Here is a 13,128-nt window from a genome sequence, read left to right as displayed (position 1 = left end):
TCCTATACTGATTTATGTCAGTCATCTAGCAGGCTAAGTCCAATGGCTTTCACCTTTCCTTCAGTCATACCAGCAAAATATTCAAGTGAAGGAGAGCATGAGCATATTTTTCATTATAAGTTCATGAGTGAAGGTAAGTACACATAGAATAAAACTACTGTCTAGCTGAGAAAAGAAAAAAAAAACCCACAAGAAAACAAACAAACCTGTCTTCTTGATGACAAATCTAATCTCAGCATGGCTGAAATATCTCCCAACACTGGCTTCTCCCCCACTCCACTTCTCAGTAAACGTAACAAATTCTAGCCCACAATTTGGTCCCACTACAGCTCAAACTATACAGATATCCCTTACATAAATGAGGATGTCCACTAATTTAACCATGTATCAAGACTAACTTTGCAATTCTGTAATATCCTTTTACACACATACTAACATTTATGCCAGTCAAATAACTTCTACTGCTACTTCTACCACAGCAATTTCTATTTTTAATCAATTGGGAGGCACGCAAGCACTATTAGGATAGAGGCCACGCATTTGAAGTAACAGCTGCAAATATCTAATTATAACTCGGTATTACCTTCTACAAACATAAAGCTTTAGTAAGGAGAAAAGAGAGTACTGTGGATTTCTTTCTGTTTTGGGGTAGGAGGTTATAAAACCTACCTAGCAAAAGAAATATTACATTACTGACAGACTGATTTGTTCAGAGATTAATTTTATATGGAAGACAACATTAATTTGACAAAGAGAAGACCCATTTGTAATACCTGAGTGCGAACTACCTTCTGCTTCTATTTATGTATCTGCCAGACTCTCTAACCTTTGGTAAACATAACTTTCTATCAATCAATTTGCCATCAAATCAAACCTCTATCAGAAGTGTTATGGAATATTTCTTCTTTCTCTACATTCCCATGCCCACTGGATGATTTCTTTCTTAAACGAGCAGATGACGTTATGAATAAGTTCCAGTAACACCGAACTCTTAGATTAGACTCTTCAATTTGCATTGAGTTTACAGCAAAATGCAGTAACATTCTAAGAATGCACATGAGTTTAAAACATACTTATCATGTTGCCTAGCAAAATACACAATAGTATCTGATCCATCTAGCCATTTATTATTGATAGTCATAAGAAAATAATTATTTTTACTATTTAAAAACTTCAGTATAAGTTTAGCAGTAGTTTGTCAACAGCAAACTAGTCATAAGTCGCTGAGGCAGGCAGAGAAAACAGTTCTATAAATTTTTTGCCAGCTTGGAAAGTAGAGTATGTACAACAGTGACTACTGTAAGTCCAGAAGTGACTTCATAAGCAAGAAAGTATGGGGTTTTTTTTAAAAAAAAATCATTATTTAAAGACATTGTAGAAATGGTTCAATATGAGTTGAAGAAAGATCATCATTCTTTATAACTAACTGATAAGGTACTCACACCAGAATGGCTTAAAAACAAACTCTCTCTCTGCTGAAATGTCCTCTGTCTCCACAAGCAGCTTGGAGATTTTCATTTGATTCACTCTACTATCAGTGTTTTTCCCAAGCTAATAAAACTCAAAGCAATCTTCATAAATGTTACCTACAAGTATTACCAATTTATACCGCTTGCCTATCTAGGATACAGCTTTATTCTTATTAGGTACTGAAATACAAGAACTTTAAAATAGTCTGAATGTTTACCTTTTAACTCCTTCTCAACCTCCATGCTCCCATAACAAATTGATTTTTCATTGACTGTTATCTTTCCCACCTTTATAATTGAGTGTTTTATTTCATCCTTCAGCCCATTACTCCTGCAGCACTTTCTTTACCGTTATCTACATGTGTTCATATGTTTGTCCACAAAAAAGTTATAGCAAACAAATTACACCACAACTCTTTAAATTAAGCTGCTGTTTGAAGGTACCAGAAATTAATCTAATATATACAGCAAAAGACTACTGTACAGACTACAGCTAAATTGATTTTATGTATGTCTGAGAGTAAACTCTGTGCTGCGGGACAAAGTGGACTACTTAGAGAATACACAATGTTTTGGTTTCTTTGTACCATCTATCTTGTTTAGAAGACGCTATGCTGAAAAAGCCCACTTTTCATCACCATAGATCAGGTAAAGGACAGCATGCAGCAAGTATCACTCACCTCTTTCAGTCACAGGATAACTCAAGCTGGAAAGAACCATCTGAAGGCCACCAGGTTCAACTCTCCACTCAAAGCTGGGCTAATGTCAAAGGTAGTTCAGGTTGCTCAAGGCCTCTGCCAGTCAAGATTTTAATACCTGCAGGATGAAGCACTTGTTCCAACGCTAAATACCTTAACTAAAAAGAATTTACACTGTCTACTCAGCTGTTCCCGTCTGGCAACCTATGTGTGCTTCCTCTCATCTTTTTGCAGTGCATCTCATGAATGTCACTCTGTATCCACCTAGTAGTGAAAGACTGCCATTACATCCCATCTCAGGTCCATAATGCTAAACAAAACTAGCTTCTCGGCGCTTCCCCATACATCATGAACTCCAGTGTCGTTTTTGTACCAGGAGTGCAAATATGGATGCAGTTCTTTCAGACGTACCTTTTGGTAATTGGGGGGGAAAAATCACCTGCCTCAAACTACTGGCTATGCTCTTTGATTTTACTCACTTCCTGCACTCCCCATGGTTACACCAACAAATATATAAAACTTCTATTCATACCTTCAGCATCTGTTAAGCACTTGTTAGGTAAGCATACTAAATACTCTTACCATAGCCTGTTACTGTTCATCCTGTCAAAGTCACTTTCATGCCCAAAACATTACGCGAGACAAATCAGTACTGTATGGATGAAGGAAATACCTCCTCTGGTGCTTGGAGATAATACAGAATTTTCTCTAAAAACACTTTAACTTCCTCTCTCATCATCACTGTTTGAAGACCAGCTTTCCTTGACGTGAATCAAGTAAATCAACCAATCCTAAGGCTGCACACAACCTCGTAGTCAGCCAAGTTCACAGCACTGTATCTTTACAACTCTACTATCTGTTGCCAGGACAGACAAGATCCTCTCACCTCAGGAAACATTACTGTCCACATCAGAAGTCAACACAGCATAAGTTTTGCCACTATAGGCCACCCAAATCACTAATCCACAAACACACTTCACTTGGATCCAGGACTATTGGCAGAATGCATGCTGAGATGCAAGTGAATCATCTGTAGTCAGCTGACCATGAGTGGGAGAACCTTCTGGGTAAGTTGCACCTCGATAACACTGCTATTGCTTTAATGAGACATGCTGCCTTGCTTCCAAGTCTCCTAAACACAGCTGGCTCTTCCATACCCATGAGAATCATAGAATGTTAGGGGTTGGAAGGGCCCTTTAGAGATCATCCAGTCCAATCCCCCTGCAGAAGTAGGTTCACCTAGACCAGGTCACATAGGAATATGTCCAGGCAGGTCTTGAAGACCTCCAAGGAAGGAGACTCCACAACCCCTCTGGGCAGCCTGTGCCACTGCTCCCTCACCTGAACAGGAAAGTAGATTTCACTTGTGTTTAAGTGGAGCTTCTTGTGTTCCAGCTTCATCCCATTACACCTTGTCCTGTTACTATCTACTCTAGAAAAAAAGGATATCCCAACCTCCTGACACCCACTCTTTAGATATTTGTAAATGTTAGTATGATCTCCCATCAGTCTCCTCTTCTCCAGACTAAGCCCCAGTTCCCGCAGCCTTTCCTCGTATGAAACATGCTCCAGTCCCCTGATCATCTCGATGGCCCTGCACTGGACTCTCTCCAGCACTTCCTTGTCCCTCTTGAGCTGAGGAGCCCAAAATTGGACACAGGACTCCAGATGAGGCCTCACCAAGACACAGGAGAGGGGCAGCAGAACCTCCCTTGACCTGCTGGCCACACTCTTCTTGATGCACCCCAGGATGCCATTGGCCTTCTTGGCCACGAGGGCACATTGCTGGCTCATGTTCAGTTTATTATCACCCAGGACTCCCAGGTCTCTCTCTGCATAACTGCTCTTCAGCAGTTCGTCCCCCAGCCTGTACTGGTGCATGGGATTGTTCCTCCTCAGATGCGGGACTCTCCACTTGTCCTTGTTGAACCTCATCAGGTTCCTCTCTGCCCAACTCTCAAGCCAGTCGAAATCTCACTGAACGGCAGCACAGCCTTCTGGGGAATCAGCCAGTCTTCCCAGTTTGGTGTCATCAGGGAACTTCCTGAGGGTAGACTCTGTCCCCTCATCCAGGTCACTGATGAAGATGTTGAACAAGACTGGCCATAGAACCCATCCCTGTGGAACTCCACTGACCACAGGCCTCCAACTCGATTCTGTGCCATTGATCACCAGACTCTGGACTCTGTCATTCAGCCAGCTCTCGATCCACCTCACTGTCCACTCATCCAAGCCACACTGCCTGAGCTTTCTGATGAGGATGTTATGGGAGACAGTGTCAAAAGCCTTGCTGAAGTCAAGGGAGATGACATCCACTGCTCTCCCCTCATCTAGCCAGCCGGTTATGCACTCATAGAAGGCTATGAGGTTGGTCAAACAGGATTTCCCCTTGGTGAAGCCATGTTGACTCCCCCTGATAACCACCTTATCCTTCATATGTTCAACATTCAGGATGAGTTGTTCCATCACCTTTCCAGGGATGGAGGTGAGGCTGACCAGCCTGTAGTTTCCTGGGTCATCCTTCCTGCCCTTTTTGAAGACTGGGGTGACATTGGCCTTTCTCCAGTCCTCAGGTACCTCGCCTGCCCTCCATGATTGTTCAAAAATGATGGAGAAAGGCTTAGCAATCACATCAGCCAGCTCCCTCAGCACTCTAGGATGCATCCCATCAGGACTCATAGACTTATGAGCCTTAAGCTTGGCCAACAAGCCTTTAACCTTTTCCTCTTCCACCCAGGGCAAGTCCTCAGCTGTCCTGGCCATCCAGTTATCCTTGCCGGACTGGGCTTCCAGAGGGCTGGCCTTGGCCATGAAGACTGAAGCAAGATGTCAGATGTAGGAAACCCAGGGACTAGAGAAGCAGAACAAAACACACCTGAAATCCCTCCAGGATGGTTTCCTAAGCCCAGAAACAGTATTCTGTTACCAGTCTTTCATGGTCTTCCTGCATTCTAAATCCATGTCACTGATCGAGCAACAGTCTCTGTGCAGACTGACCTTCCACAACATCCTGCCACCTGGGCAAACAGCTGCTGCACAGGAAGGCAAAAGGAATGAAAGGGATCCCTCCAGTCTTTACGGAGCCAAGAGACAATATGCTATTTCAAAGGAACAAGTTTGTTTGGTTTGTTTGCATTTTGTTTGTTGGTTGTGTATTTTAAACTAGAAATAATTGAATAAATAACTTAAAGAAAGTCATGTCAGACATGTTTACAGCAATATGTCATCTGCAGCCCAAAAGCAGCAGACAAAGTAGTTCTTGCTTTAGAATGGCTATAAGACCTTGACATTGGTGGCTTCTGGAGACCACTGTTCCAGGTTTTCACCATTCTCTTGCATGGACAGAGAGGAAAGAGATCAGGTGTAGGCAGATCGGTCCATGACCCTAGGAACTATGAACTACTGTCACACAGCAGTGGCAAGGAAGCAATGCTTCTTGTTTGCCTCTTTTCTCTTCCTTACAGACACATTTTAATTAAAACCAAACATTCGATCAGATCTTTGCTCCTACTGTGTGGTGAAGTGCCTTTTCCAAGTATATGGTCATACTGAAGCTGCTGGCAATGGTTGCAGGGGTACAGGTGGAGGATGATATGGTCTGTAACAACAGACATGGTACAGATGAGAGCTGGTATACAGCACTGACAAGCTGCAAACTGACTTGCTCCCAGAATATCATCAGGATGTCCTCCGAGCAGCAAAGACACTGACTAAAGTGACTGGCTAAGGGACCTAGAAACATCAATCAAGATCCTTTCTGGTCCTTCTATCCCCAACAAAGCAGCAGGGCAAAGCTTGCTTCTCTGATCTGCAGCTACCCAGATTGACATTTTGACAGCACACCTACCTTCAACAAGATGCATCCAGGGGTACTGTACAGCACTGGAGTATGGTGGAAAACTGCTGGATAACTAGACAAGAGGAGGCAGCAAAAGCTAGCACAACTTAAGTCCACAGAAGTGCACTTTAATATACATTTTTTGTTTGGCTTTCTGTATTGAGGGAATTGCCTGGAATAATTCTAGTGTGCATGAATGCACACAGAAATTGGCTTGTCAAGAGAATGAGACAGTATAGACTCACTCAAAATTAAATTCTCCTCTTAAATAATCCCTTAAAAATAATTTTAAAAAAAACTTCTCTGACTTTTGCATCTGTAACCCCCAAAATGCCCCTCCTGAGGCCCCTAAAAGGAGAGTTTAGTATTGACAGTGTTATTACAGGCTAAAAGGATTAAATAAGACATGCTCTGAAGAGTAAAGTCAACATAAATAATACTTACACATTAACACATTTAGCAGCACAAAGAATTGGTCTAACAAGAGTGACTGGAGTAATAATGCAGAATACAAGACATGTGCACTTTTTTTTTCTTTCATACAACCAGGACTTCTCTTTCAGGAGGAGGGCTACTAACATTGATCAACTTGTATCAAAGGTGGTATGTATACTGTGATCAATTCTGCAAGTATCTAAATCTAAAGGGAAATGGAGAACGGTATTTCTGAGACATGGTAGTAACGGATTCAGTTTCCTTTTTGATTGAATTTCACAAAAAGTAGCAAAAAATAGATACAACTGAACAGTTTACCAATGTTCTAAAATACACATCGTAATATAGGGGATAACATACTAACATCATGCTCACTGAATATCTCAAGCTTTTTTGAGTACTATCAAAAGTGTATGTCTAAAAAGGCAGAACAATCTTACAAACTAACCAATAATGTCGCTAATATATATCTGCTAATAACTTTTGATGCCAAAGCCTTTTTTTCACTCTGAAACTTCATATCACAGTTTGGTATCAGACTATTTGATTATTTACCATGTCCTTGCCTATTTTTTTATTCAATTAAACCCTTTTGTTTAAGAATGAGACAAATATATTGCACATGTTTGAGAAAAAGAGTATCACACAAAGTTATAAAATCAAAGTGAAACACTTGATAGAATTTTATTTCACTTTGCAGATTAAAAAAAATCTCACCATAACTTTTAAAGAAAATACAACAGCTACACTTGAATATGCATCTCCCCTGTGCTGAAGCTCACCAGACAGAGTGATTTTACCATTTGCAGATGAGTAAAAGTAACTAAATCTCCCACTAAGCATGTAGGAGAGCTTCTCTTTAGTAACAAATACTCTGCTGACACAACATTCCATTGTAAAAATGGTCCTTCAATAAAGACACTCACTTTGGTAGCTGTAGGTTCCACTAGTCTCTGACGGTGGCGTGTTGAGCTGAAATGACTCTTCTGAGGCGCCCCTTCCTGACAGTGAATAGAGAAAGGGGAGGAAGAACAGAGAAAAGAGGAGAAATGGATCGTGGAGGGGATGGAATGGATGATGTTAGAGAAGGGAGAGGGAGAGTATTTAACTGAACTGTATTTTCACTAACTCTGTAAAAGTTTTATTAAATCAATTTCAACAATACCAACACCTAAATATCAGAAACAAAATGAAGCTTTTGCTAGAAGCACCCTCATAAGGCTTTAATACATGTATTATTCATGAGCATTTAATGACACTGTCTACTATACACATATATACTATACAGACACGTGTACGTACCATGCCTATTTCATTTCTAGATACACACATTAAAGTTAAAAACCCATTAACTCTTCTCAAGTACGTAGTCTTCCATTTTCTGTATCAAATAAAGAAATTATACACGAAATAACCCAACCCACTAGCCATTCCAGTCAGCCAGATTCACCCTCTAGTAAATCGTAAGTCTTTAGATTCACATCCTGCACTCAGAGCTTCATCAGACTATCAACCATCTTATGTTTGAGAAATGTTTACCTAGCAGAGATTAATATGTTCTCCTGATAAAACTGAGAAATAGCACACTTACACATGTAAAAGAAAAATAGTCTCTTAGAGAATTTGAAAGAGCATTCATCTGAAAACATGGAAGCAGAAGAGTCTTTATTGCACTTGCAAAATTATTTAGGATAACATCTCATTGCAGTCTTAAAACCACCTGGATTCACTGGAGCTCCAAAGGGAGGTCTGCTTCCCAGGCTTTGAAAAATTGCACCATTTGTTGTCTGTTCTTGTAGTTCCTTCTCACTGATTAAACTGTATCAAAGAGCCTCTAGAATAGTGACCACTCTGTCCCTAACCATTTCCTACACAGTCGGAGATGCTTGCCTTTCAAGAAAAACAAAATTGTGTCCATGTACTTAAACTGTCTAAGCATCAGAAAAAAAAAGCTGAAGCTAGAAACAAATTAAAAGTTTAAACAAAAATACATATTTTGAAAACTACATTGTATAATATGAAATTTTATAAAAGAAAAACTTAGTATTTGTGTCTTATTTTCCTACAATGCAAGGGAAGAAGACTATAGATTACTGTTTCTTTTCCTGCTCTTCCTGCCCCTCAGATCTGCCAGCAGATCAGATTATTGGAGATGCTGTCCCTCTTCAGTTCTCTGTCTCACTTGAGCTGAGGAGCCAAGAACTGGACACAGGACTCCAGATGAGGCCTCACTTATGCAGGTGAGGAGAACTTCCCTTGACCTGCTGGCCACACTCTTCATGAACCCCAGGATGCCATTGGCTTTCTTGGCCACAAGGGCACATTGCTGACTTGTGCGTAGTCTGCTGTACATCAGAACTTCCCAGGTCTCTCTCTGCAGAGCTGTTCTTCAACAGGTGAGTCCTCAGCCTGTACTGGTGCATGGGGTTGTTCCTTCCCAGATACAAGACTCTTGTCCTTGTTGAACCTCATGAGGTTCCTCTCTGCCCAACTCTCAAGCTGGTCGAGATCCCACTGAATGGCAGAACAGCCTTCTGGGGTATCAGCCAGTCCTCCCAGTTTGGCATCATCAGAGAATTTGCTGAGGGTACACTCTGTCCCTTCATCCAGGTCGTTGATGAAGATGTTGAACAAGACTGGCCCTAGAACCAATTCGTGTGGAAATCCACAGGCCACAGGCCTCCAGTCATGCCATCATAGAAGGCTATCAGGTTGGTCAAGCAGGTCTTCCCCTTGGTGAATTCATGTTGACTCAGCCTGATAACCACCTTCATGTGTTCCGAGATGGTATCCAGGATGTTGTTCCATCACTCTTCCAGGGACGTGGGTGAGGCTGACCAGCCTGTAGTTTCCTGGCTCGTCCTTCTTGCCTTTTTTGAAGACTGGAGTGACATTGGCCTTTCTCTCGTCCTCAGGCACTTCACTTGTGCTCCACGATTGTCCCAAGATGATGGAGAGTGGCTTAGCAAAAACATCAGACAGCTCCCTCAGTACTTGTGAGTACCATTCTCCAGATTAGCTCACTGTCTCCCAGGGACTGGGCTTCCCAAGGGTCTGCCTTGGTAGTAAAGACTGAAGCAAAGAAAGTGTTCAGTAGCTCTACCTTCTCTGTATTCTCCTCTCTCAGCAGTGGGCTCACATTCTCCCTAGTCTTCCCTTTTAAGCTAGCTTTAAAGTACTGTGTTGATTCTGATCAGAACACTTGAACTAACCTGGAGAGTTCTCTTTTTGGCTTTGTGCTCTCTTCACTACATCTTATGTACAGAGGAAACCAAAGTTTTTATTTCTATGGAATATGAACACTGTTATTGAAATCAGAAACAGAAGATAAAAAGGTATTTACCCAATGCTGTCTTTTTCCCACAAAGCACAACAGTTACCATTTTTCCAGAATATGAGAGATACTGGTTCAGAATTCTCTATCTGCTGAGTATCCAGAAAAAAAAAAAACAAAAAAAAACCAAACTAACATTTAGTTTCTTCCTCAAGATTCTTCAAATACTCTGTCTCAGTCTCTCCACAAACTTTCCAGTTTGTACAGCCCTTCATTGCTACAGCACGCATGAACTCTGTAGTCTGTTTCTGGTATGTGTGTGATGGGGAGACAGCTCAAGAGCCTGCTCCAAACCACAGCAGGCAGAGGATGAAAATTCATGAGACTGTTTCCCATTCTTTCTCACTTTCAGAACCAGTACACAATTCTTTCTAGGAGACTTTTCTAAAAAAAATGAGAATACTGTCCACACAGTTAAACAGACTTGCTCGTAATTCTGGTATTATACCCACAAGGTTTTTATCTGAAAATACAATTTTACTCAATTTGGCAAATACTGTTCAAGATCTTAAGATAGAACTTTTCCAAAAGTACTCTTCCCCCCTCCTTAACAAAAAGGCTTCCACTCTCAGGATGACATCATGCAGACCCAGCTCTGTTACTCAAAAAGATCTGGTGGAAACAATCAACGATTATAGCCACCTTGGGAAGACTGCATCATATTCACCAAATAAAATATAACAAGAGAAGGGCAAACTAATGTTAATTAATAGAATCAGCATTAAAAAAAAAAACAGTTATCTAACACTTGCATACACATGTGGTCACAATTACAGAAGGCTTTTCTGCTGATTGTAATATCTTTTGATAATGCCCCATCAAATTACTGCTGTAACTGGCCAAAATTAGCAGAAAGTACTATGGCTAGGTGACTTTATAACTTTTCCTTCTGAGATACTTTTGAAACCTTTAATAATTTGTTTTTATATTTCTCATTGCCATTCCCACTATCATTTAACATAAACTCCAACATAACTAAAAATGGATGCTTGAAAAGGGTCTCCTTTGTATTACAGCTTGAAACTAATGGTAAGGTTAACTCCATATTGACATTACCTAGTAAGGGTGCTGATCTTCAGAGGCCCTATCTTCTCACTTATTAAGGTTATTAACCCATGTAGCTTGAGATGCTGTAACAAACTGAGAAGCTGGGAATTCTTCTCTGTTATTGTCAATTTGTTTTTTACTTCCTGTCATCCCTTTAGAATGTATTTGAGGAGCAGCTAAAAGAAGTGTGATAAATGCTGTTCACACTTGGAAAAATCCCAATATGGTGCAGATACCATTTCAGAAGCATAAAAGTACACCTACATTGATATGGTTATTCCTATGGTTATTTCCTATGACAAAGAAAAGAGTCTTCAGACTATTAAAAAACTTATGTGGTCTGTACCTCAAATGACACTACCCATGTTGGTACACCAGTACAATGTTCTAAATCATAACACATTAACAGTTCATTTTCTTAGCACAAAATAATCAGTTGAGTAGACAATGCAATACTGTCTTATCACAGAATGACAGAATTATTTCGGTTGGAGAAGATCTTTAAGATCGAGTCCAACCATTGTCTTTTGGCAGGATTAACCCAGCAGATACACGATACCATACTGAATTGCAGAGAATCCATAGCAGTTTTCATAATAACAGGCAGTAAAACTCAAGACAGCTACCAGATTCATTATCCCCTGTGTGAACAACAAAAGATATTTCAATTCTATTTTTAATTACAAATACATTCCACCCACTTTTGCACTGCTAGTCATCTGGTACCAGAAGCTTTACCTCCTTGCTTGGACAAGATTAAAAACCTGGATGTGAGTCATGTCATGGCTTCCCACCATGAAGACTTCACCAGTATCCAGATTCAGTAGCTCCTATCCTCAGCTCTCTCACCAGCTCATTCCTAACCTGAAGCTGGAGTTCACTACTCTCTTTACCATACCTGTACAACTGTGTGTAGATCTATTCTGTAAAGCTCAACACTAAAACAACCCAGGTTAAACACAGCTGCTTGGACGCAGGAGAGTCATAGCCAGTCTGGTGTCCTGGGCTGCTGTGAAACAGATCACCAAAGAGAATACTAGACTGGAAATTCTGTATGCCATTCTGCTGCTAAAGTTCTTTATGATAGAACCACCAGAAAAGCCTCGCAGGCGAATCCAAGCAGGGATGAAAGCTTATTATCAGAACATGTTAACATATGACAAGAGCTATCTTGAAGGTGCAACTGAGATTAGCAAGAGGTTAGCAAAAACTGCTGGGGCAGTGCATGCAAAAAACATAACTAGAATTGGAGATATGAACAAAGATGGGAGCAAAGAGGAACCCATTCTTTCACTATGGAAGAATTAAACATGGAACATTTGAAATATGCAGAGACATTAGACTGTATGCATACAGCCTTTTCATTATACAGGGCATAAGGAAATGGGTTAAAGCTGTGCCAGAGGAGGATTAGGTTAGACATTGGGAAGAACTTTTTCACTGAGAGGATTATGAAGCATTGGAACAGCCTGCCCAAGGAGGTGGTGGAGTAACCAACACCAGAGATACTCAAAAGATGCATACATGAGATGCTGAGGGATACGGTTTAGTTTAGTGACAGGCCTGGCAGTGTGACGTGAGTGGTTGGACTCAATGACATTAAAGGTCTTTTTCCAACCATAATGATTCTGTGATAAACTTACGCTGTTTAGTATGACATTCCAACTGATAAAAAAAAAAACCAACAAATTTCTGCAAGCATCAACAATGTGGACTGTTCCAGACAAGACTGTCTAATAAGGGCCAACAAACCACAGAAAAAGAAAAGACTGGTAGCAGGGCAGAGCTATCTATCATTTCAAGAGGGAAAAAAAAAAGGAAAAGAAGTATCTACACACCAAAAACGCTATGCATTCAGAGAAACTTCATTTACTACCAGTAAGCATATTGAGTGGATCCATGATACCCTTCCTAGGTGAATGTCCTTTCTAGAGGAATACATCAATTGAAATTACTAGCTGACATATTAAAATAATAGTCAGAAAACTAACTCCTTGCAAAAGGCAACATGAGTCACATCAAGGTGGACAGCTGAAGGAGAAACACAGGGACCCTAAATAATTCTCATCTATGGTACGATATTTTATGTAGGTGGTATGGAGAAATCGAGCCAGGAAGGAGAAGGAGCCAGAAACTTAGTTTAACAGGTGAGCCGTACATAAAACAACCTGTGGAAAATACCTCAAAAAAAAACCAAAAAGAAAGCCAAACAAACAAACAAATAATTAAAAAAACAACAAACAAACAAAAAAAAACCCAAACCCAGATATAAGGAGTCTTAGGTGTTGAACACATTATATAGTTTCT

General features: G+C 40.5%; 1 protein-coding gene across 6 annotated transcripts in view; it reads right to left on the bottom strand.

The window, feature by feature from the left end:
- The window catches only part of MAST4 (microtubule associated serine/threonine kinase family member 4), a 303,567-nt gene that overhangs the window by 168,456 nt on the left and 121,983 nt on the right, over positions 1-13,128 (bottom strand). For 3 of the 6 annotated variants that reach the window (XM_062017217.1, XM_062017218.1, XM_062017220.1), the window contains one exon: positions 7,367-7,441. The exons of the other annotated variants lie outside the window; for them this stretch is intronic. In XM_062017217.1, coding sequence (XP_061873201.1) covers positions 7,367-7,441 — 75 coding nt within the window. The remainder of the gene's footprint in view (positions 1-7,366; positions 7,442-13,128) is intronic. 6 annotated transcript variants of the gene reach the window in all.

This window comes from Colius striatus, chromosome Z (assembly GCF_028858725.1).
Source record: "Colius striatus isolate bColStr4 chromosome Z, bColStr4.1.hap1, whole genome shotgun sequence".
Classification (NCBI taxonomy): Eukaryota; Metazoa; Chordata; class Aves; order Coliiformes; family Coliidae; genus Colius; species Colius striatus.
The sequence above is the reverse complement of the archived record's forward strand: the minus strand, read 5'-3'. Positions and strand labels throughout refer to the sequence as shown.